The 26,128-nt window shown below is 33.0% G+C and overlaps 1 protein-coding gene across 1 annotated transcript in view; it reads right to left on the reverse strand.

Annotated features, from left to right (window-relative positions):
* The window catches only part of GABRG1 (gamma-aminobutyric acid type A receptor subunit gamma1), a 56,755-nt gene that overhangs the window by 24,139 nt on the left and 6,488 nt on the right, over positions 1–26,128 (reverse strand). The window contains exons 2-5 of the mRNA XM_028506977.2: positions 20,001–20,149; positions 7,113–7,180; positions 2,127–2,347; positions 1,368–1,450 (exon numbers count right to left, since the gene is read on the reverse strand). Of these exons, the coding sequence (XP_028362778.1) occupies positions 1,368–1,450; positions 2,127–2,347; positions 7,113–7,180; positions 20,001–20,149 (521 nt within the window). The remainder of the gene's footprint in view (positions 1–1,367; positions 1,451–2,126; positions 2,348–7,112; positions 7,181–20,000; positions 20,150–26,128) is intronic.

The following is a 26,128-nucleotide window of genomic DNA, read 5'->3' on the forward strand; positions in this document are numbered from 1 at the left end:
ATACAGTCAAACACAATAATTGTTGCAATTTCCAATATGGATGTGCATATCAACTATTCCTTGAGTGTTTTTATGGACCAAGTCTTTGCTGTGATTTCACTATATTATTAATTGAGAAGTTAATGTTAGAAAATGAAAGCAGTGAGGTACAAGATGATGAATTAAAAAGGACATTTTAATAAGACAAAAATTATTAAGAAAAGTAAAGAAAATGATTAACAAAATCAAGAACAGTTATTAAGAATTTCATAAATTAAGAAGCACACTATAATGTTTATAAATACATATAATCTATTATAATATATTCTAGAATATGCTTTATTAAAATCAAAATTCAAAAGAAAGAAAGTAGAATTATACAATTCATAGATACAGGCAATAATAATTTTAAAACTCATTTTATATGTTTACACTTGCTTAATTATATATTATCTAGAAAAGTTTTTTCCTAAAAATACATATGAGGATAAATATGTTAGTACATATTAAATAAAATTGATAATGTAGAAAGATTCTAATTATTTTCTTGGCATAAAATATTTTATTTTTATACAAATTATTTAGCTCTAATCTATCATCATTTCTCTGTTTCATTTTTTCTTTTTCTAAAATTTTTTTATTGTTGACACTGTTGCAGAGGTTCCTGTTCCCCCCCACCTTTGCCCACCTCCACCCAGCACCCAGCCCCTCATCACCACACTGCTGTGTGTGTCTATGGTTTACACGTATATGTTCTTCGGCTAATCTCTCTTTCTCTTTCCTCCTCCCTTCAAACAGCTGTCTGTCTGTTCCATTTGCCCTTGGCTCTGTTTCTATTTTGTTCATGAGTTTATTGTGGTCATTAGATTCCACATACGAGATCAGATGGCATTTGTCATTTTTTTCTTTTGAAAAGAAAACTTATTTCTACCTAGTGTTTCCAACTCCTTAAAGACTGAAAATGTTTGCTATTCATGTAGTAAATACTCTTCAGCAAACCAATCTGTGTAACATCTTTTAAAACCCAATGTAATAAAGTTAATTCATGCCTGAGGAAGATGAATGAAATTTGAATTAACTTTTTATTCATGGCAATGCAGTAACATTTTAACACAAACCTATCTTAAGTACTTCTTTGTTTAAAGAAAATATAAAAAGGACACTTGGATACAGATAAAATATACAGAGAATGATATAATAAAATACATATATTCACTAAGTATTATTATTTTCAATTTAAGAAACAAATGTCATGGTAAGTATTTTATCTAGGGGAGCTGAACATAATCCACACTTCTGAAAATTGTGTGATTTGACTTTTTAACATTTTTAAATAAACAGGTTCTAAGCCTAAAACTCTTGACATTATCATGTATTTTATCACTTACAGCTTGAAAATTCCAGTGGGCAGGAGTGTTCATCCATAGGGAAGTTATGAAGCTGAAGATAACATTCTGCATTAATTGTCAACCTATTTAGATGGAAAAATAAATATTAAAAATGGGAAATAATTTTAAGCACTAAAGATATTTCTCTACCTTTCAAACATTGTTTTGGTCTACAATAATGGACTTTGATATATTAGAAAATAATAATTCTAAAATCTCAAAATTTTAAGGGATCACGTTATAACATTCATAAATAAGTCAGACAGTCCTAACACTTTCCCCTCTAGTGAACTAAACCACCTCTGTATACATTTAGTATAATCTGTTCTTACAGTTGAAAATTTGTACTTCAGGAGATGAACACACATGTATGTGGGCTCCTGTGTGCTTGCACACACACATACACACACACAATTAGCAGCGCATGAACTGTTAAGCATGGTAATTTTTATTTTAATTTATTATGATTATCTTTCTATTATGGATTATTCATAATAAGCAAGTATGTTCAAGGCAATAATTAAATTTGTATCTTACATATCAATATTCATTTAATCCTTTCTTAAGGATGTTTTACAACATCACTGAAAATGAGTGTTACACTGAGAAGTATTTCCAAAATATTGCACCATAGAAGATTTCAGTGTATGAAAGTAGCTCCGTATTTCTTTGCAACTTTAAGAAATGGAAATGCATGAATTGATCAGATATTGGTATGGAAAATAACTAAGGACACCTACACGTTTTAAAGAACATTACCGTAAAGTGTATAGAACTCGTCCATCATTCCAAATTCGAAGCAGACGATTGGGAGTTGTTATCCAATGAGCATCCGATTTTCTTGAGTTTCTGAAGAAAGTGTCAGGAATCCAAATTTTTCCAACCATATTACTATTAAGCATAAGCACTTTCATGGTACTGTTGAATTTTAAACGACTATCAAACCAGGTTTGTGCAAAAATTATGTCAATTGTGTATTCCTAAAAGATAAAAAGAAGAGTAATGACTTAGAATACTAAAGCCACTCTTTTAAATGTTTTCTTTAGACACTTGAATATTTTATTTAAAAATTTTGTAAGTTGATAGCACTTAAAATCAATTTTTGTAAGTAAAAACAAATGCCATAATCTAAAACTTTTTAAAAAGATTTTATTTATTTATTTTTAGAGAGGGAAGGGAGAGAGAGAGAGAGAAAAAAAGAGAGAGAGAGAGCGAGAGAAACATCAATGTGCAGTTGCTGTGGGCTGTGGCCTGCAACCCAGGCATGTGCCCTGACTGGGAATCGAACCTGCGGCACTTTGGTTCACAGCCCTCGCTCAATCCACTGAGCTACGCCAGCCAGGGCCCTTTTTTTTTTTTTTTTCTAAGATTTTACTTATTTATTATAATATAAAACTTTTTAAAAATTGTTTCTATAAGTCATGTAAAAATAATCCAAGATTTTTAATAATTACCACTCTTAGTGTGACTTTATATTTTTTGGAAATTTTATTCAAGAATTTATAATATGTAGAATACAGTCATTAAGCACAAAAGCAAATTATCTTAATGTTAATAATTATATTACTTTTTGATATTTATATGGTGCTTAAATCACAGAAAAAAATTACCAAATAAAAAATTAAAATGTAAATATTCGCCAAGTTTCTTAGTACAATTATTTAGATTACTGTTTTCAAATGTTTTAAAGCAAACGCACATGCACATACCCTGTTCCTGGGCAGCTTCACAATAGTTATCTTTCATGCCTATCCTGACCTCCTGCTTCTCAAGCCAAATGTCTCTTCCTCAGGGTAAATTATGCTTTATCTAAGCACCAGCTTCAACGAAGACAAATGATTAAACAGTCAGAGTCTAACAGTGTAACCTGTGTTAATAACATGGTTTCTGGTTTTATTAGTAAATGCAGATAGAATGAAGGCTCACACTCTTCTGATGAGTAGACCATTAGTAGATAAGGTAGATCTCAGGAAAAGTATTTAATCAACATAATATGCCAGAATTTGGTATATTATGCCAGTACTTTGATATGTAATAAAACAGCAGAAACTGCTTTAAACTAAAGGAAGAGGCATACTATGTGCCAGGATTTGGGCTAGGCAAAGATCCAGCATTGGCTGGTAGAGAGAATTTCACACTATTGGTAGGTAATACTTAGCTGCAGTATTCCAAACCAATAGGGCATTGAAAGTGGGACTTGAGAACTAACTTGTCTAGGGGTGGGATTTACCGAACATCTGTGAAACCTGCTTAGCAACAATGGACAGGCTCCTCTTTAAAGTGCCTGTTTATGTAAGTGCTAATCCCTGTTGAAGGAGTTATGACTTCCAAAGAATCAAACTCTCCCTTGGGGAAATGTGAAATATTTTCTACTCAAAATTATTCCCTTAAATTAGGATCAAAAAGAGAAAAACATCTTGATCATCTGTCTTCCCAAACCCTTAACAGATGTTAATAATTCAATACTCTTTTAAATTGCCAATCCTTACTAAGTGTCTCACTGAGATAAGGTCATGAAAGTTTGTGCCATTTTATATGTAATTGAAAAATCAAATTTTGTTTGCTCACTTGAATTAGTGTAATTTCCAGAAAATGATCAAATTGTGTTCTTGTACTTCATGTTCTTATGTAGAGGTTATAATAATGTGCATAATAAACAAGACAAACATAAAAGAAACTTTCATTTACCCAGAACAAATGTAAGAGCTTCTAGGATCAACATTTGGAGATAAGGAATAGTGCTTTTTACATTCGAGATCCAATGTATATTGTGACTTACTTTGTCTCCTTGAAAGTTCGATAAGAAAACATCATTAGTAAATAAAGATGAAGTGAGTGAGCTTGATTTCTTTTTTTTTTAAGATTTTATTTGTTTATTTTTTAGAGGGGAAGGGAGGGAGAAAGAGAGGAAGAGAAACATCAATGTGCAGTTGCCTCTAGTGCACCCCCTACTGGGGACCTGGCCTGCAACCCAGGCATGTGCCCTGACTGAGAGTTGAACTTGTGATACTTTAGCTCCTAGGCAGGCACTCAATCCACTCAGCCACACCAGCCAGGGCTTGATTTCTAACTCTATTAAATCAAACCATAATAATGAGAGTTTATGTAGTGTAGTCTTCCCATTAGACTGCCAGCTTTCTAATTGTGCTGCGTGTCTGTCTCACATTGAACTAGTTAATTCAATATTACTGTCTCTCAAGTAATAGAAAAAACTTCACATAAAATGCAGACCTGTCTAAGCAATTATATTGTAGGAGCATAGTTTCATCATGAAATTTGGTTGATCATGGTCTTGTCTTTTCACCTGGACATTAATCTCTCCCTGAAGTATCTATTCACATGGCCAGATATTATAGTGGGCCAAATGGTAGTTAGCTACAAATCAAATCTAAAGGCTACAGACATGTTGAGAAAAGGTATAATGTAGTTTGCAGGGCAGGATGAAGAACCAAGGAAAAGTTGACATTTCAGTAGAGTGAAAAACCGTCTGGAGAAAAAATTCTCTTCTCCCTCAAGGTATTCAGTCTTTTCTCTTAAAGCCTTTATCTGATTGGATGATGTCCACCTATCTCATGAAAGATAATCTGATTTACCCCAAGTCTACTGATTTAAATTTTAATCATATGTATAAAATGCCTTTACAGCAAACATCTAGATTTGTGTTTAACAAATATCAGAGTACCACAGATTAGCCAAGTTTAAATATAAAATAAACCATTGCAGAGATATAACAGAATGAACATTCATAGGTTCAGAAAGACTTTGCAAAACACATGCATGCGTTTCATTGCTAGACAAGTTTAAATGAATATTTTCTGTCTGAAGTAACATATATGCCTAGTTCATGCTTTCTGTGTGAGTAGATAATCTTTTCACTTTGTCCTCTTTTTACTCATTCTACCTCTTAGTGAAGTTTGCTCCATATTTCTCAACTGAGTAAATGGAATATGTTGTAAGTGGTTTACCAGTAAGTTCTTGTCTATTTTTCATTCTTTAAACTCCAAACTTGATGTGAATGAACTCTCTCAAAGTCTAAACTTAAGGTAGATTTAGTTAGGAACAGTTGAGTCAGTTGGCTACGAGATCAATTTTGAGAATGGAAAAGAGACATAAAATTCAGTTGTTAATTCTCTCCTGCCTTCACTATTCCACTGAATTTCATCTAGCAAAGATAACCAGTACCACCTAACTGCCAACACCAGCGGGCCTGATTTAATTCACTTTTCATTAGATTCTCAAGTACATTGAAAATTAATTAATAATTAATTTTCTTCATTCATGAAGGAGAGATTACTAATTTCTCTGATTACATAGTATCATCTTCTCCTGGTTTTTCTCTTACCCTTTGACTTTTCTCAGTATGTCTGTTTCCTGCACCTCTCTTTCTTCCACCTGCATCCTATGTGCCCTCATTTTAACACGTGGTCCTTAGATCTGTGTTCTGCTTCATCTCCATTTTCTCATGGATCATTTCATATATTATTGAGATTTTTTAATATATAGATGGTTTAATTTTTATTTTATTTTTTCCATTACCGGTTAGTTCCCTTATATCCCCCCCTCCCCAGCAATCACCATACTGTTGTCCATGTCCATGAGTCCTTTTTCCTTTTTGCTCAATCCCTCTACTGCCTAACCTTCCCCCCAACATTTGTTATACTATTTGTTATCCACCTATGAATCTGTCCCTATTTTCCTTGTTAGTTCAGTTTGTTCAATAGATTCCACATGTGAGTGAAATCATATGGTATTTGTCTCTTTCTGACTGACTTATTTCACTTATTCTCCTTTTGATTGTCCTTCTTCTGCTCCTCATTTGCATCTGTATCCAGTCATAATTTCTCCCTTGACCAGAGGCTTAAACTCTAAATTATTGCTGGACAGCTCTCCTTGGATGTGCCATCAGCCTTTGGAGCACATGGCTGTATTTCATATTTCAATTAATAACTCTACCATCTGCAAAGTCTTCTCATTTCTATACTTTGGTGTCAGCTTATGCACAACCAGTGAAACTCTAAATTCTGAAGAATTCACTAATCTAATATTTCTTAAATGTACTACTGTCTTCTCCAGCTCAGTTGCTACAGCATTAAGTAAATCCTTTAAGATCTAATGTTCAGGGTAATGCAACAACTTCTTAACTGGTCTCCCTAATGCTGGCTTGGCCCCTTACATCAGCTTCTATACTCTTTGAAGAATGATCTATTAAAAATATAAGTCTGTCTGACATGTTCCTGATGAAAAGCTTCCAGTCATTTCTCTTATTCTAGGGGATATAACTCATATAATACATAAACTTCCCATAGTGGCTTACATAATAAGTCCCTTAAACATTGTCTAAGCTTGATTCTTTACCATGCATTTCCATTCCAGTGTTATCAAACTGAAATTATTCCTCTATGACTCTGAGCATGCCCCTTCCTTTGCCAGTAAGTCCTTTTCCTCTGACTGTCTACCAGCTCTTCAGTCCTTCTTGTTATCTTCTGGGTTCCACTCTTGATGGATCAGATGATAAGGTTTTATTCCCTAGCATAGTTCCTACCAACTACAGCACACTGTAGTAAAACGCTACACATTCTTAGATATGTGTAGCTCCAGTTCCTAATACCTGACACAGAGTAACGGGATATTTTACCCTCAACTCATTCAGAATTAGCTATCAGAAGTGACATATTCATTCCATTACTGAGGTATATACTCAAAACATTCATGCCAGAGTTTTGTCTTTTAATGTTGATTACTCACCATATTTATGGGATCAACTGGTCCAATGCTATTCACATAAACATCAGTTTCAATTACTGTGGGCCTCACTGCAAAATGCCAAAGAAATAATGGTCAAAGGCATGACCAGAGGTGCACTCAACAGAACTTCGTTTCCAGATAACCTAAATGAGTATTAGTATTTACTTTCAGGGTTTCCAACCTGTGTCCTAGAGGCCACATGTGGCCCAGGACAGCTGTGAATGCAGCCCAACACTAAATTGTAAATTTACTTAAAATATTATGAGTTCTGTGGTTACATGTCACAGTGTAATTTAGTGTGTGGCCCAAGACAACTCTTCTTCTTCCAGTGAAATGCCAAAAGTTTGGACACCCCTGTATCCTCATTAGGAAATGAAGAAATGAAAGGTTACAAAATATAAACACTTTTTCAGTTTATAAATTGATTACACAATTATAAATAACACTTCTGACCGAAAACATTTCATTGCACAACCTTAAAAAAATGCTTTAAAAGTACCTAAATCATTCATCAAAAGTAAATAATTTAGTTAAATAAAAATTGCAAATAATTTTCTGTGCAATAGTCATAGGATGCTAGAATTTAAATGGATTTTAGAGCCTATTATTTTTACTCACCTTGTTTCTCCCTTGTTAACAATATTCCTGTAGGTCGTTTATAGGTGGCTGAAGTGGAAGGTGGATTTTTACCTAATTCTCATGGAGTATAAGGTATGGACGTCACTATAAACTTTATGTTTTGTACATACCATTAGTGTTTCCCAGTAAGTCTTTGAAAGGTATATGCATTATTTTTGTATTCTGACAAAATGTGTAGTGCAGGTCAGCATTTTAAATGTTTATCAAATGTTATGATTAACAAACGTCTACAGTCATGCCATATTTGTGATTAGGCTTCTAACTTTTGCAGGTATTTGTAGTTTCCATAATAAGATTTGCCATAATAATTATAATGATAATTTATACTAGTAAGATTTTTTGTTTGTATGAAAAACATGTTTACATAGTTTCTTTTATTCCTCTTCCCCACCAAATAAGATATAAATGGTTTATTTATTGAGTAAGCAAATACTGGCTGAGAAATGTGTCTAAAAGCTTCACAAAGTAGACAAGAAGGAGAAAGTCATTCCAAGAAAAAAATCTATTCTATATATCACAGAGTTTTATAAAGAGATAATGCAAATGACATAAATGGAAAAAAAAACAACTTGTAGGGTAAAAAGTTCTAAAGTAGTATGTTTTCAGAAATATTTTCTTAGTTCTCCTGTTTAAGCTTTATCTGATTTCCCTTCCTGGCCTAATATTTATCACTCTTACAACTCAGATACTACGTTCCGCCTGGCAGGACACACCTCCTGCTCTGACATCTAGCTGAGTCTGCCTGTCTGAGTCCCTCTCAGTACCTTCCATTCTGGCAGGGCTCCCAGGCTAGGGCTTCTGTGGAAAATTTGAAGCATTTTGAGAAACAATGCCTATATTATTTCATAGTATTATTGCATCTTCTCCTTTGGAATGAAGAAAAAACAACACTTAGAAATACATACATAACATTTAAGTAGTTTGCTTTTTTCAAACAAAGAATTTATTACATGGCATATATATTTCTTAGCTAGAAAAATAAATGCTTCTTAGAAATAGTTTTAATGCAAAAAATTTCAGGCTTTAGACCTATCCATAACAATGTAATTTGATTTTCTGGCCAACAATTAGATTTCTTAAATAAAAGTGGGTCGTATGATTTATATAAAGTTTGTAAATTAATTTAGGCTGATAACTTCTGCGTTGCTTTAACCACTTGCCATTTATTTTGACCAACTATGAATTGTAGCCAGTAAATATAATATAATTAAGGTAATTATAGCTAGATTTACAGAATGGTTCGTAGGAAGGCCAATTTATAACTGGGCAGTGGGTCTAAGTATATTTATTACCACTTACATACAATTAAGTGCAACATAACAGTCATACTTAATTGGATGTTTTCAGTTCACTTAATAAATCAACAAACACTATCTGTTCTTTAGTTCATGATCCTGAGGACAGAACACTTCTATGCCAAGAAGTTAATGATTCCTGAGGATATTTTTATAGGTAGGACATACTTTTGACATTTATAGTACAGAGTTTTAGATGTAAGTGATTTATCCTGGTTTTCCTATGTCAACATTTAGGGTATGAGCCACCCAGAGGGACTTCATGATCAGCCTAACTCATCTGGGATGGGACCAATGGAGAATCACATCAACCAGTCCAGTGTAGAATGTTGCTATTGAAAGAATATATTAAAATAAATATATGTACATATATATTTGCAAAGTATAAGTATTTTTTCAATAAAACATGATTTTATTTTATTTTTTAATGTTAATTGGTGTTATTATCATTATTTCCTAACACATGTGCAAAGGTCTGGGAACTAATACATTGAGGAAAATATTTTATGTTACCGTTGTTTCTCCCATGGTACCCACACAATGGGGTACTGAGTGCACCTAAAAACAGTGCAACTCACAGCAAACAGAATTTGAAGTGACAGCATCCCCTTTTCAAACAGTAACTTAGCAGACTCTCCCTATATTCCTTTTTTACCATTTATCCGCTTATAACCCCCTAACCTCCCCACCCCCCGCAATCATCATGCTGTTGTCCGTGTCCATGAGTCCTTTTACCATTTTGCTCAGTCCCTCCACCCCTAACCTCTTTCACCACCTTAGCTGTCATCCTGTTCTCTATCTATGAGCAAACTATATATTTTTAAAGTTATTTTGTTTCCCATTTTAAATTTTGGGCTTTTCATATTCATCAGGTTCTTAAACTCCAGCCCCAAAACACAAGGAAAAATAGAACTGAAAGTGAACTAAAACATTTCAGATTCATTTTGAAACTACATCTAGTTTCAAAACTAACAGGAAAGCAGGAAAAAACTGTAATTGTTACTTAACAATGACTCATTACCCTTTTATTGATTCACAGCATGAACAACCCTTGTGGATGAAATCACTTCATATACAGGCTTCTTGGTAACTGAGTCAGGCCTGTTTCTTAGCACTATGGCTTTCTCAGTCCAAATTTTGTTCAATAGCAGGATTTTAGTAATATTTAAAAAGAAAATATCATTATTTCAATTCAGGGAATTATTATTTCAAGCTCATTAGACAATTTTTTGAGCACAGACTATGTTTAATTCATCAATACACTCAGAAATCAATGATCTCTTTGTGGCAGTAAGACAATGATTGAGAAACAGTGCTCTACCTCAGCAAATAACACCTTTAATAAACGGAAGTCAGGTAGAAGCGACACTGGATTATTTTGGCAAAGCGTTTTTTTTTTTTTGTGCTGCCATTCTAAGTACATTGTTTAAAGTATCTCCCCAGAGTATAAGTAGTTAAATTCCCAGTGGGAGTATGTCAAAGGAATACACATTTCTTTCAAGTAACTTAAAGAAAATGCAAAGAATAGGAAGAAGAAAAAACAGAAAGAAGAACACAGTGAGACCACTGAAATTTCCTCATTCAGTTTCCAAAGAGCTAAGGCAAAAATGAAGAGGATACAACTCTAGAGATGGACAAACCATTATTTAAAAGAATATAAACTAAAATAAATATTTGAAATATTTTCTCCATAATTGTTTTTAACCATGCTTTCTTGAATGCCCTATTGCAGTGACTCAAAGATATCTTTAGCAGAATATATAGATTTGTGGTCACTTTTGAATATTTAAATTATTTCAAGTCAATTAAAAACTCTAATCTTAGACAATATGTCTAAGATTAAGTCTTTTCTTATTGCCCCAGAAGAAACAGAAAAAAGAAAATTAATAGCCCCACTGATCCAGATATTGCAATTAGAACCCATAGACTTTGAGAGAACTGTGACTAATGTGTTCTTATTTTTCAGTAGAGATTGCAGAGGTTCTCAACCCAATGATGTCATATGTGTATCCCTATACTTATTTGCAGGTCTTACTAAAAAGAAAATGTCAACTAGCACTCACCATCTCCCTTGCCAGGTTATGTAAAGACAGACAGTTGGAGACATGGATGAAAAGGTACACATAAATAAATAGGTACAGACCTTAGGCTCTCAGTTGAGAGACTTCAAATGACTATGCCCTAGGAGAAAGGAAATTTTTACAAAAAAAATTAATAATAAACCACTTTAGGCCAAATGAAGGTGATTTCCCTTTTTTAACCTGACTACCAGAAGAAAAATAAATCATCTCTGGTGACAAATAAATCATCTAAATCTTCATGATTTTTAATATACTCTACTAGGATTCAATAAAAAATTAACACATGTTAAATGAAACATAGGCAAATCACCTTAAATCAAGAGATAAAATAAAAATGTTTTTGAAAGTCACACAACGATCTTGTGGTTCTCAAAGACTCTAAAATAACTATTGTTAATACATATAAGAAAATAGATAAAAAAATGGTAAATGATAAAACACTTTAAGCCAATTAAATATCTGGTGAAAATATTACAAGAGAGAATTATTAAACTAGAAAAGAGGTCAATAATAAAGAACAGACTGAAACACAAAGACAAATAATGAAAATTAAATGAGAGTATATGAGACATATTGAACTCAGGGAAAATGTCAACTGTATCTGCAATTGAAGTCACAGAGAAATTAACAGTGAAAAAAATGACTGAGTAAATACTAGCCAAGAGTTTTTCAAAAGCAATTAAAGTTTCTGATACCTAAACTGAAGAAAACTTGTGAACACCCTAAATACATATAACGAATGAAACAAAAATCTTGGGATATTATGTAAAATCAAAGAAAACTAAAGACAAAGAAAATATAAAAACAGTCAGAGATAAATGGTATTTTACTTTTAAGACAGCATTATCATTTGTGAATAGTGAATTTTCAACAAAAATAATATAAGCAAGAAGAAAATCAAGCTATGCTTATAACTTTTGGAATGAAAATAACAGTGATCCTGAGTTTCCATATACATTAAACATATTATTAAAAAATGAATGCAATTCAAAAGTATTTTCATATAAAAACTGAAATAATTTGTTGCTATGCAACCTGAACCAAAAGAAATACTGTAAGGAATATGTTTATAAATTTTTAAAAAGCAGTATTAAAGGAAATAATACCAGATAATGTGATTTCTTGGTAAGAGCTAATTGTTTTTAAACACTTTAAAATAATAATAATATTATCTTTTCGCATTTTAAAATCTAGAATAAAAATACATGATATAATAGCAGAAAAGTAGATTAGATTTTATGTAGTATGTGCCTTGTGATGTCCTTGAACTGTGATCAAGTTACTGATTTATCATTAAACCTAAACAAGTAAAAATGCATACTTTAGCCACTAAAAATCAGAAATAGTTATATATTTAATGATATAATACAAAGTTAAAACTATAATTATTATACAAAGCCAAAAGAAGAAAAGAAGAAAATTGTAAAATATGTGTAGAACAGATTACACAAGTCAGAATGAGAGAAAACAAATGTAAAACCAGTAGACTTAAAATAATATATAAAATAATTATCTTAAGTATATTTTCAGCAATCACTTCATTTAAAATAAAAATATTGTAGATAATAATAATGGGAAAAATACAAAGCTTCTATCCAACAGAAGGTTTATAGCAATCCTAACTCTGTACATACCTAAAACAGTTTCAATATGTATAAAGCAAAAACCGTACTTTTAAAAAATAGATAAATCAATGGTTGCATTTAATATTTTTAATATACCTCTTTCAGTAGATATATTAGATATTTTGAGCAATAAGAATTGAACAATATAATTTTTTAAAGAATTACAAACTTAGGTATATTCTCTGAGCTAAATGGAATTAAGCTAGGTATCAACAACAAAAACATAGCTAGAACAAAGCCTAACCTTTTTTAATGAAGAATTATTCATTTATCTAGTTCATGTGTCCAAAATATTATAAAGAGATAAATTGTGAAATGCTAAAGCAATGATTAGAGGCCATTTATTTTATTCATTTCTCAACATTGCCTAAAAAGAAATCTATAGAACAACAACAAGGGAAAAACAGAAGTGCACAAAAACTGTAGCCTTAGCATAATTTGATACAAAGAGGGCCCAAATTTCAAAATTATTGTAAAAACAACAGCAAACAGCAAATCCTAGCAATAAGTCTCTCAGACTCTTCCTCATCTCTGTCCTGCAAGACTTTGTGCTGAGCAAAGCTGACTAAGGCAAACTGGAAGAGAGAAGACTGGAATTAGTTACCTAAGGTAGATCTAAAAGGACAAAGACAATAAGTGTACCATAAGTTTGAAAACATTCTAAAACGTCATGGGCAATCTACATTATGCATGATGGGAAAGAGTAGTCTTTAACACAAGCAGTCTGGGGCAGAGAAATATGTCAGAGGCAGAGAGAAAGAGAGAGGGAGAGAGGGAGGGAGAAATGGGCTTTAGAAATTGAGTGATGAAGAGGTTAAAAAAAGGTAATTTTTTGCTCCTACAAGAAATGAGAACCAATAAATTAAAAAATCCATAACACAACACATACGCAAGCCACCCACACAATAAATTTATTTGAATTATCTGAGATGCGCTATAATGACATACAGAGACAGCAATAAAGTAGGAATCTTGCAAAATATCCCCAAACCACAAAAGAAATAGGAAAAAAGAAAGGAAGAAATCTATACAATGATGTTGGGGAAATAAGAAATGAAGATACAATACTAACCAACTGTGGAAAACCCTCTCCAAAAAAAAAAAAAGAAAGAAAAAAACATGAAGCAGAACACAGAACTGTAAGAAAATACTCTAAACATTTAACTGTAGTCAAACAACCATTTGGGAATAAGAAAAATACCATTGAATGAGAAATTTAGAAACTACCATATTTTTCAGATTATAAGATGCACATTTCCCCCCACCCCCCAAATTTGGAAGGGAAAGGAGGGCGCGTCTTATAGTCCGAATGTAGCTTGCCTGGCTTGTTGTGGGGGGGTGGCCTATGTTATTTATGTTATTAAATATTTTACCACATTTTTTGCTTCAAACTTTTATTCCTATTTTCCTCTTCTAAAACCTAGGTGCATATTATGATCCGGTGCGTCTTACAGTCTGAAAAAAGTGCCTTTCTCAAAGATACACATGGAAAAAAAAAGAGTAAATGAATGAAGTTAGGAAAGAAATGGGAAAAAAAGACAATTGTAAAATGATCAAAAATAAATACCCTAAAGATGAATAATAAGCAGGGGGAAATCAAGAGATATAAATGAGATGAAGAGAGAATCCGCAGAGAAAGTTTGGCAAATAGAAGGTGGGCAAATTATGTTTAGCATTCCTGTAATTGGAACCCATGGAAAAGAAAAGCACAATGGAAGAGAAACAATATCCAACACTATTATGCAAATAAAGAAAGGAATACAAAAATAAATCTTTCCAGGATGAAAGAAAACTTGAAATTTTATTTTAAAAATGCATGTTAGTTACCTGGAAGAAAAGTTCCCCCAAATAAACAACTCTAAGACATAGACATAGCCTAGTTAAAGTATTCAGTTCAAACACGAAGAAAATTTCTAAGGACTTTGGGGTGGCGGGGGTGGTGGGGAGGGGGAGATGAAATAAATTACAAGGACCAAAGAATTGGACTGGTGTCAAATTTCTCAAAAGACAAAAAGTGAGTCAACTTTGAAATAGCCTAATAAGAAAACAGTGAAAGAAGCCAGAACCAAGGATTTTACATCCAGCCAATCTGTCCTTCAAGCAGCAAGTCAATTGAAAAATTCTCTCAGCAGATGAAAACATTTTGAAAAGCCTTCCAGTGTACAATGACAAAGAAAATATCAGGAACAAAGACTAATGGTAAACATTTTAACACATATTGAGGGCATAGTAGACACTAAAATAAAGATTGAGATAAGGTTATGAAACTAATTTACAACTGTTATTTGTTCTTGCAGAGCAGAAAATGCACTAAGTGAAAATAATCTAGTAAAGATGAGAAAATACAGAAAAAAATCACTGTTAGTGTGGACAATAAATGTGAGTTAACCACTAACAACTGATAATCAAAAGAGCAAAACAGTCTTTTAAGAAAAGACTCAGGTTATTAAGAAAGTTAAATATACAAAAGTAAACTAGTCAAAAACATAAAACTTCTAAAATACTAAAATAAAAATGTTATCAATTAGTGCTCAAGGAACCCACATCTCATATAGAAATATAGCAATTGTAATTAAAATATTGTGACAGAACTGAGAACAAACACCTCTATCAGTCATTTCAATAAAGAGAACAAAGTTAACTTATCTATTAAAAGAAAAGGGCATTTATTTTGGCTCACAAAGCAGGACCTAATGATATGCTGCATACAAGGGTAACAGGTAAAACTAAGTGATTCACAAAGGCAAAAATTAATGGAAAGTACAAGAAAATACCAGGCTAATGGAAACAACAAGAAAGTGTGGGTAACTATCTTGATATCAGGTGAAGTATACTGTTAGGTCAAAAAACTTTAATTGTGACAAATAAGGCTTCTTTCTTAATGCTAATGTCACAAGCCATGATGAAGATACAACACAAAATAGTTATAAGCCAAATAACAACACAGCTATCTTTATGAGGCAAAATCTACAGAAAAAGAAAAGAAACATAAATAGTAACATGCAAAAATTAAAAAGTAAAAGAAAACCATTAAATCCCAGGCTCAAAAACTAGAAAAAAGAACAAAAAATTAAAACAGAATAAAATACCGAGTGTTATAGTAAAAATAAAGTACAAATTTTGAAATAGTTAACAGAAAACTAGTAATTGGGAATCCTAGGTTTTGAGGGGATTTAACACAGAAAAAAACAGTATTCTTAATTTTGTTGATCAAAACAGGGGGTAATAAAGAATATATAAAATAGGAAAAACGAAAGGGAAATAAATGTTGAAACGATAACTCATTTTTAAAAATCCTAAGAGGCTCCTTTGAAGACTTCTTTGCAGAAAAACTTGAACACTTTGATTAAAAGATTTTATTTTCCTAGGGAAATACAGGTTACCAAATTCACCCTGTCAGAATAGAAAACATTAACAAACCAGTCCCCATAAGAAAAATAAAATGATTATTCCTAAAAAGAGTGGTTTCACACTGGAATTCTACAGGGCCTCCAAAAGCCAGATGTTGCTAATGCCCAATAATTGCTGTACCTTTGAGAATAAAGTAAAACTCACTTTCATGAAACAAACATAAAAATAATACCTATAAATGATGAAGACAGTACTCAAAAATAAATGCAACATGAATATTACTCAGGAATGCCAATGAAAAATACTAAATAATATGTCAGCAAACAGAATCCAACACTTCATTAAATATATAATACATGATGACTAAGGGGGCTTATTCAGATATGTAAATTGATTTAGTTCATATTATTCACTATATTAGTAGTTCTAAAGATCAAAAAACATAATTACTTTTAGAAATGCTGAAAAGGACTTTGACAAATTTCAATACCATTTTCTGATTTAAAAATAAAGTCAAGAAAAATGAAAGATAATTTCTTAATGTGAATATACATATAACGAAACATTAGTCATTTCTAAGGTCCGCAACAATGCAAAGTTACCCATTACCATCATTATCATTCATATATATATATTAGTGAATGCTATTAGATGAGAAACAGCAATGAGTTGCACATGAATCGGCAAAGAAAAAATAAAATCATTTCTTTGCATATGGCATAATAGCATATATTGAAAACTCCAATATCCAATTCCTAAATTAACAATAAAAAATCAGTAAGGTAGTAGAAAGGTAGTAGGATATAAAATTAGCATTTGTAAATCTATAACAATGATACGCAAAATATAATTAAGTTGATATCTCAAGTAATAGAGGCAAAGATTGATTTTTCTTTTTTTAATAAATGATGCTGGGTCAACCAAAAAGCCATTTGAAAAGATAAGAATTAGATTTATACTTCTTACCATACCATAAACTCCAAATGGATCAGGGAATTAAATATAAAAAAATAAAGCAACACAAGTACTAAATGTAAACATGGATTGATTCTACTCTAAACCAGTAACACTTGGACCAAAGTGTATTGAAAAATAATGTAACCACACTGAAATAAACAGGGATGAAAAGAATTTACAATCTAAGTAACTTTGAGGATCAGTATTTTGATTGCTGTGATACTGTAATGCTAAAATCAAAAATAATTATACTTTGTTTTATTCTAGTTAATTTGTTATCATAGACATGTTAAAATTCTAAAACTACGTATTTATTGTAATTGAACAAGTAAGAAAATATTCTACAGATATTCTACAGTCAGGTGTCTCCTTTTATTTTTTCCTTTTATCTTTTTCTAATTATTATTCAGTTACAGTTGTCCTTATTTTTCTCCCATTACTCTCTCCTGTCCTACCCACCCCCTACTTCCCATATTCAATCCCCCCAGTTGTCTTTGTCCATGGGTTCTTTATTCATGTTCCTTGTTGACCCTTTAGGTGTCTTATTATTGGAAAAAGGAGTTAAAAATAAGGGGGAAAGCTAGACTGACCCCTGTAGTGTTTAGATTGGAATCAGAGATCTCAGTATAAATTCATAGTTTATAACATACATATGAAGGGGTAGATATCGAAATACAGATGTCTGTGAATGTGTGTGTACAACATATATTTTCTACTTCTGCCCACAGAGAGGGTCAAGAGGCAGTGGCACCCTATATTAATGAATATACCTAGTGCCCAGATCACAGTTTCTAAATAGCTTTCTATAAAAACGTAACCAGGCCTCTTTGGAGAAATGGTTAATTCCATTGTGAGACTAAGATGAGCGTGGAATATCTTAAGTGCTAGACAGAAAGGATATGCTAACAATATGATGGGAATATGTGAAAGAAAGTAGAGTAGAATGTTTTGTTTCCATATTTCCACCACACACAAAAATAAACTCAAGATGGATAAAAGACTTAAATATAAGTCACAACACCATCAAGTCCTAGAGGAGAACACAGGCAGGGAGATTTGAGATGTTCTGAGCGGCAACATTTTCATCAATATGTCCCCTAGCACAAGAGACTTCAAGGAAAGAATAAACAAACGGCACTTCATCAAAATAAAAAGCTTCTGCACAGCTAAAGAAAACATCAGCAAAATGAAAAGGGAACCGACCATATGGGAAATATATATTTGCTAATTATACCTTGGACAAGGGTTTGATCTCCAAAATATATAAAGAACTCACAGGACTCCACTCCAGGAAGACAAAAAACCCAATTAAGAAAAGAGCAAAGGATCTTAACAAGACAGTTCTCCAAGGAGGACATACAGAGGGCCCAGAGACATGTAAAAGGATGCTCAGCATCGCTACCCATCAGAGACATGCAAATTAAAACCACGATGAGATACCACTTCACACCAGTGAGAGAATGGCCATCATAAACAAATCAACAAACAAGTGTTGGAGAGGCTGTGGAGAAAAGGGAACCCTAGTGCACTGTTGGTGGTAATGCAGACTGGTGCAGCCACTGTGGAAAACAGTATGAAATTTCCCCAGAAAACTAAGAATGGAACTGCCTTTTGACCCAGCAATTCCACTACTGGGATTATACCCTTAGAATACCGAAACACTAATTCAAAAGAACCTATGCACCCCAATGTTCATAGCAGCACAATTTACAATAGCCAAGTGTTGGAGGCAACCTAAGTGCCCATTGATAAATGAGTGGATCAAAAAACTGGTACATTTACATAATGGAATACTACACAGCAGAAAGAAAGAAGGAGCTCCTACCCTTTGTGACAGCATGAATGGACATGGAAAGCATTATGCTAAGTGAAATAAGCCAGGTGGTGAAAGATAAATACCATATGATCTCCCCTCTAAGTGGAACCTAATCAACAAAATAAACAAGCAAGCAAGCAAAATATAACCAGAGACATTAAAATAAAAAACAAATTTTGACAGTAAACAGAGGGGAGGGGAGAAGGAGATAATGGGAAAAGGGGAAGGGTTATCAAGGAACTTATATAAAGGACATATGGACAAGGTCAAAGGGAGGAAGGGACGAGGGTAAGGAGTAGGGATTCATGGGGCAGGGAGGAGTGGTGGGCGAAAATGAAGACAACTGTACTTGAACAACCATAAAATAAAGAAAAAAAATTAGAAAATAATTTTAAATATATTGATATTTGAATCAAAGCTCTAAATATGTAGAATTAAATCTAGTAAAATATAATTAACTCTTCTTCAAAGGAAACATCAATAAAAATAAATATATACTTTGAGCAATATATGATGCTCATGAATTCAGTATGATAAAAATTCAATAGGTAAAGATTTCAATTTCCCTATAATTGGCCATAGATATAACACAATCTCAATAAAATCTTTGCTGATTTATATTTTTTGTTTGTTTCAAAGATTCATGGAGAAGACTTAGAAGTTAATTATATTACAAAATGCATATATAAATGCAAGAGACCAAAGATAACAATCTTAACAAAGAAGAACAAAGTAGTATTACCTACTCTAAATATACTATCAAGGTTTATAATCCTACATTAATTAAAACAATGTATCATTGGCTCAAAATTAGAATGCCTACTTACTTTTCAAATATTTACTCATGAAATATCTCTCAGCTTCTCCAATAGTTTCATCAAAACTTGGCTGTCTCATCCTTCATTGTGGCAGTTGTAAAATAGTTACATCAGACATGTTTATATGTCTTTATTTGTTCATCAGACTGTGAACCCCACAAACTAATGCCATTCCAGTTAATACCTGTTAAACCCAGCAGTCTGACAAAACATCAGCCACTCAAGGAATATGTGATCTATAATTAAAATAACATCAGTAAATACGGTTTTCATAGTCCCCCACATCTCAGAACATGTAAAACTTACCTCCTATATCTGGGCGAAGTTTATTGTCATAGCCTTGAAGCAAGGAATTGAGAATTTGTGTTACATCTCCTTCATGAATCTTTGGTGCCAAAACCCAAGTTTTGTTGACTGTTAAATCCTCATCATCTTCGTCATCTGCTTTATCAACACTAAATAATTCCAAAAATAAAAAAGAATGATAAAAATTTCAACCAAATTGTGTATTTCATAAACATAGTTTAAGATTCTTATAATTTTGTTAGGGAATAGTAAGAAGGGGAAAACATCTGAAATATTTTCACTGGAAATATTTCATATTCAGTAACACCAGTGACTTCATTGTATGAACCATCATACTAATAACATCACTCAAGAGTGAAGAATTTGTTCCCAAAATATAACACATACTATTAAACTAATAAAATAAATAGTGGTCACCCCCATGACTGTTGCTAAAGGCAATGGACTGAAAATGAATGGTGGTCCTAGATTTGCACGGCGCACAACCTGGACAATCACAGGTGGTCCACCACACCCGAAAATAAATCTACTACACCCAGAAATAAAAATTTAAATATAAATAAATACAGGGAGAGTTGTAATGATTAGCATGGTCAAATGTATAAAATGCATGTAAATGGAAGAAGACTTAAGGAAAGATGAGTGAAGAAAGAGTTGAAGTAAAAGGAATTAAGTATTAAAGACATAATACTTATGTGTTATGCCTTTCTCCATTTAAGTCAGAAGAACCCAGGCACCTTATTCCAAAACATCACCAAAGATTGTCTTAGATCAAATCAACGCTGTGTACCTCACCATTCATATATATTTGGGGTCAGAGTTGAAGTAAAACGAAATAACTATTGAACACATCTATGACTTTCTTCTTTTGAGTCACAACAACTCAGACATCTTATTTTAAAGCATCACCAAAGACTGTCTTATCATCAAATCAAGGCTGTGTGACTCACCCTCCACACGTATTTGTGGGCATGATTTCCAAATTTTGGGACTAGAGTAGAATTTAAGGATCAAACAAGCCACTGCCTTTATGATACAAAGGAGAAAACTGAAGACAGTAGGGAACTAACCAAGCACAACCCTGTTTATTAGCAAAACTGGGAATCAAGCTCTAGCTCTCCAGTTAATATTTCCTGCTACACCTGTGGGTTTAACAAACATAAGAATTCAGCTTATTTCTGAATTGTGATGAAAAATGCAGTAATATAGAAATTCATCTGCAATTCATCAAAAGTAACAGGCTACTCTTAAATGACACCAATCAACTTTGTACCACGCAGGAGATAGCCGACATACTCAAAATATCCAAATCAATAGTTATTGGTGAAAATGAAAAATGTGTCTTTTACTTTATGGAAAAAACCATATGGACTTTCTGGCCAATCCAGTATTTACATATACAGTATTTTAAAGATCAGCTTCTCTCCAGCAATGAATACAAAAGTTATGTATTCTTTAGTTAATCTTTCTACACTATGCACTCAGATCTATTTTCTTTGGACCTAAACATCTTAGCTAATTCAGCTCCCACCCCAAATATCAATGATTTGATATATGTATATACTGAAAAAAATGATTACCAGAATGCTAATATCCACCTTCTTTATTCTTAATGAGTATAAATCAACATTTTAAATTAAAACTTAACCTTTTCAGTATTTGCTACATCATTTCATCTCCACAATAATTCTATGGATAGTTATTATCAACAGGTAATGGAGTGCATTATTATTTTCCATTCTCCTCTCCTTCCTGTCAGAAAATTATGCTTTTTATTCCACTCACTTCTAACTGAGACATGTGACTTGAAATGCTCCTTCCTGCGAGAGGATTATACATCCCTGTCCCATTGAACTCTGTGTGGCCCTGAGATTTGCTTTGACTAATGGAAATTATGGGATATGTATCACTACCGAGCATAAGTTTTAATGTCGATGCATGGTTCACCGTGTATCCCTCGTCCTTCTGTCAGAAGACCAGCCATACTCAAACAGGAGCTACTCCCTTAGCTCACTTCCAGAGTGAATGTAGCATGGACAGACACGTTATGACATGCAGCCTGAGCAAGCAATAAAAGGTGTCATAAGTCACTGAGATTTAAGACTATTTTATTACCACAGTGTACAATTTTTATTTCTATGTAAAATACTACGGTGCACTTAATAAACAGTAGCTCATTTATATTAATTGTTATGCCATATTTAACTTCAAAAAGTATATACTACCGGTACAGTTGTATGATTTCTTTTTACATACTTGTATTTTTCTATAATAGTAACATCCTCATATTCCAAAAACCACATGTTCATAGTGATTTATATTCCCCTTTCCTAGCTAGATCAGAAATAATGAAACTTGACCTCAGTGATATTGCAAAGCTATCTTTCCTCATTGTTGGCAATAACAGACAAAATGCATTAAGGTAAACTTTTCCGTATCTTCCTTCCAAGCTTTTAATATTATCTTCAAACTATTCACTAATTACCTTGAATATCATATTGGTATTATTTTAATTATTAAAAATTACTTCTCATAATTTTAAAAGTAGTTCATATAACATATCCCACATTCTCAATGTCTTTCGTAGGCTGAAAGATTTTTATAACATTTACTTACGTTGAGTAAGTGAGTGCTCTTTGGGGGAAAACAATGATGATTTTTCATAACATTCTGAGAATGTCTAGACTCATGCTTAAGGACTTGTTTTCAACAATTTGAATACACATACTTTTATCATTAGTGTTAATACATTAGGCTCTGGAATGTGTGCCCTTACTGTTTATTTTAAAGATTGATGTTTTATCATTATTCCCGCTGAGTGCCTATAATGCACCATTAAGTGCCTCCCCTGTCTCAGGGCCTCTGTGCTAAATTCCTCCCACAGGCTCTATCATTTAATCCAGAGTAATTCCTTCAAATAAATAGCAAAATTCCTATTTTATAGATAAAAATAATGACAGAATTCCCAGGACATACACTATTAAATTATATAACCAGGATTTAGGACAATATTGATTTAGTTTGAGGACTTGTTTTGCTCTTTGCTTTGAATTTTCCACACCTCATTTTATCTTTATTAAACAAGGCAGGGTGGTTGGATTTGGAGTTTTCTAATTCATGAATACAGGCAAAAAGTCTGGTAAGTACTTTGAAATGCATTGGCATTGTGCATGGGTAGGATGCTTCGTCTCTGCCTTGGAGTTCTGAGTGGTTAAAATAATAAGCTCAAGGAATCACACACACTCTCCTTCTGATGAGAAAGGTTTTCTAATGTGTGTGTTCAATGTTCAGTCCAATGCTTTAATGCTTTTATGGAGAAAATATATGTACTACATATGTGCTAAGTGCTAAAATACCAATACGTAAAATTGTATGATCTTTTCTAATAAAGAAGAAAACTAATCAAATGATACAGAAAACTGTCATAAAGATGCTTATCACAATATTACCTATGGTAGCCAAATTTTAAAGTTATACTAATAGCTTGTTTAAGTAAATTATGATATATCCATATGATGCAATGGATATATGCATTCAGTTGATGATGATGAATTGTCAAATGTAAAATTATCTTCATAATTTCACGTTACATAAAATAACATATAACAGTTTACTTTTACTAAGACTGATGCATAAAATGACTAAAGATTTAAGGGAAAGCAGAATAAATATGCTAAGTATGTTACAATAGTGGAGATATACAAACTTTTTTTCTGTATATTCATAGTATACTATAATCTTTCTGTGTCATTTGGTAATATAAGTGCGCAACAATGACTTATTGACATTAATACCTATTTTTCCTTTTATACTGTGAGACAGTGCTCTGAAGTAAATTTCTAATCATATAAATAAATAAATAAATACATAAAGCCTTTATAGAGAGAAGCAGAGCTTTATAACCTGCCAAGCAATCAACAGCAGCAGTCCTGGAAGTTAGCAATTCGATTCTCCTGCCTGCCTGGGGACAGAGCTGACTGCCAGCCCAGTCGCCAGCTCTCTGGAGGAGCCCTGTGTTTGCACCAGACACATAGTAAGTCAACCAATGCATATAAACTATTTTTTATACATAGGGTAAACATTCATCGAGTTTTACCAAGGATGGACTGGTTTACACCTGTTTTCCTGGAGCAAATGTTAATGGCACCCTCCTTCACTGGCCAAGTGACTTAATTTGGGTGATAAATTATTATATAGATACCCTGATTATAGTTAATATAAAGGTAACAATGAATGTCCTGGTTCTGACAGCTGGGGAAGACTCCTCCATTAATCTGCTCGGAGAAAGCAGATGAAACTCCAAAGCCGGTTCTTATCAGTAATCTGTTGTTCACGACGAGGTAAATTGTGTTTATTAATGCACATCAGTTTCTATAAGCATAGTAGATAAGTGACAAGTTCCAGGAAAGGAACATACCTGTTACATTGTTTCTCAGTAGAATATACCCTAATGTCAAACCCTATAAATACTAGCCTTCAAAGAGTAAGTATAATAGCTGATTTTAGACCCAGAAGTAGGAGAAAATAAAAGTAAAATAAGAAATTTAAGAAAAAAACACAAATCCTGTTATTTTCTTTTTGCCTTTATATTATCGTTGCTGAATTCCTTTTTATGAAAACTTCTTTCTAGGGTTTCAGCTTGGAATCTTTTTATTATTTGTAAAGCTTGGTAGGAGAGTAAAATAAGTGGAAAAAGTGACACATAACAGAGTTACCAATTTCAACTTTTAGAGTTTTAGAGGAGTAAAGTATTAGTTCATTCAATTTGGTGAATAATTCATTGACACAAGTGAAAAGGGGACCCATCAGTGAACACACAGAGAGAAACACCTGGAAATTGAGGAGGGAAAAGACAGCCAAGCCAGAAAAAGTAAGAGGCAGTTCTCTACAATGGGTTTCCAATCTGTTCAGTGTGTGCCTGTACCAGGATGGTGATCACATTGCACCTCAGCTGATTACTTTAGACTTTTTTCATTTCTGTAATTTTAACTGTAAATAGCAAGATGAGCTTTCATATTATTTCCATGTATTCACTTATTCAGGGTTTAGTTTTTTTTTTTCTTGTACACCCGTTATTTGTCAGGCTCTGGACTAGGTGCCAATGATAAAATATTGCATGGCTTCAAGGAGCATACAGAGAGCATGATGAAAGATGGTGAAAGGTTTAACCAAAGAACATTTTGCACAAGTCATGGACACAGACAATAATATGGGGATTGGCTTTGGGAGGGGTAAGGGTGGGGCTGGATAGAGGTGAGGAAAGGAAGAAAATACAACAACAACTGTAACAGCATAAAAAAATAAAATCAAAATACAAATACCATAAGATCTCACCTATAATAGGAACCTAATGAACAAAACAAACAAATGAGCAAAATAGTATCAGAGGCTTAGAAACAAGGAACAGACTGACAGGGACTGGGGAGGGGTTGTAGAGGGGGTAAAAGAGGAAAGAAAAGGAAGGGACTAGTTAAGAACCAGTGTAAATGACCCACAGACATGGACAAGAGGGCAGGGATTGACTGTGGGGGCGGGGCAGGGGAGAGGAAGGGGGCAAAATTGGGACAACTATAAAAGAACAACAATAAAAAGAATTGTTATTAAGAATATGGTAGAAACAAACACACATTCATTAACCACCTGCACAGGGCAACAAGTTAGTCTGTAGAACACATGCCTGAGTAACACAAATGTAATCCAGCAAAAGAGCGACTTTGTGCCAGTCAATACGGCTATTTTATGGAACAAGTAATTCTTACTCAAGACATTCTATTATATATGTTGGAAAGGTATTCTGATAATTATGTACATCTAGGATGACTGATATGTGAATGATGCCCTTGTATGCAAGCAATTTACAAATTGTGCAGACATAAGTAATGGCTCTAGAAATGTGCCCAAAGATTTAAGTCTTTGGCCAGAGCCCTTGATTCCGGAAGACTTGAAGCTATTTGGAGAACCAAATCATATCCTGATCACACCAATATTAAAATATTTATATTCACCCACATTAAAGAGAAAACCACAGGCTCGAAATGGCATCATTGTGTTAAAGCCCATTTTATCAAACCTAGTATAATCCCTAGACTAATGCTATTTCAACCTTTTCCTGAAATCTAATCTTAATC

Source organism: Phyllostomus discolor, chromosome 1, assembly GCF_004126475.2.
Source record: "Phyllostomus discolor isolate MPI-MPIP mPhyDis1 chromosome 1, mPhyDis1.pri.v3, whole genome shotgun sequence".
In the NCBI taxonomy this organism is placed as follows: domain Eukaryota; kingdom Metazoa; phylum Chordata; class Mammalia; order Chiroptera; family Phyllostomidae; genus Phyllostomus; species Phyllostomus discolor.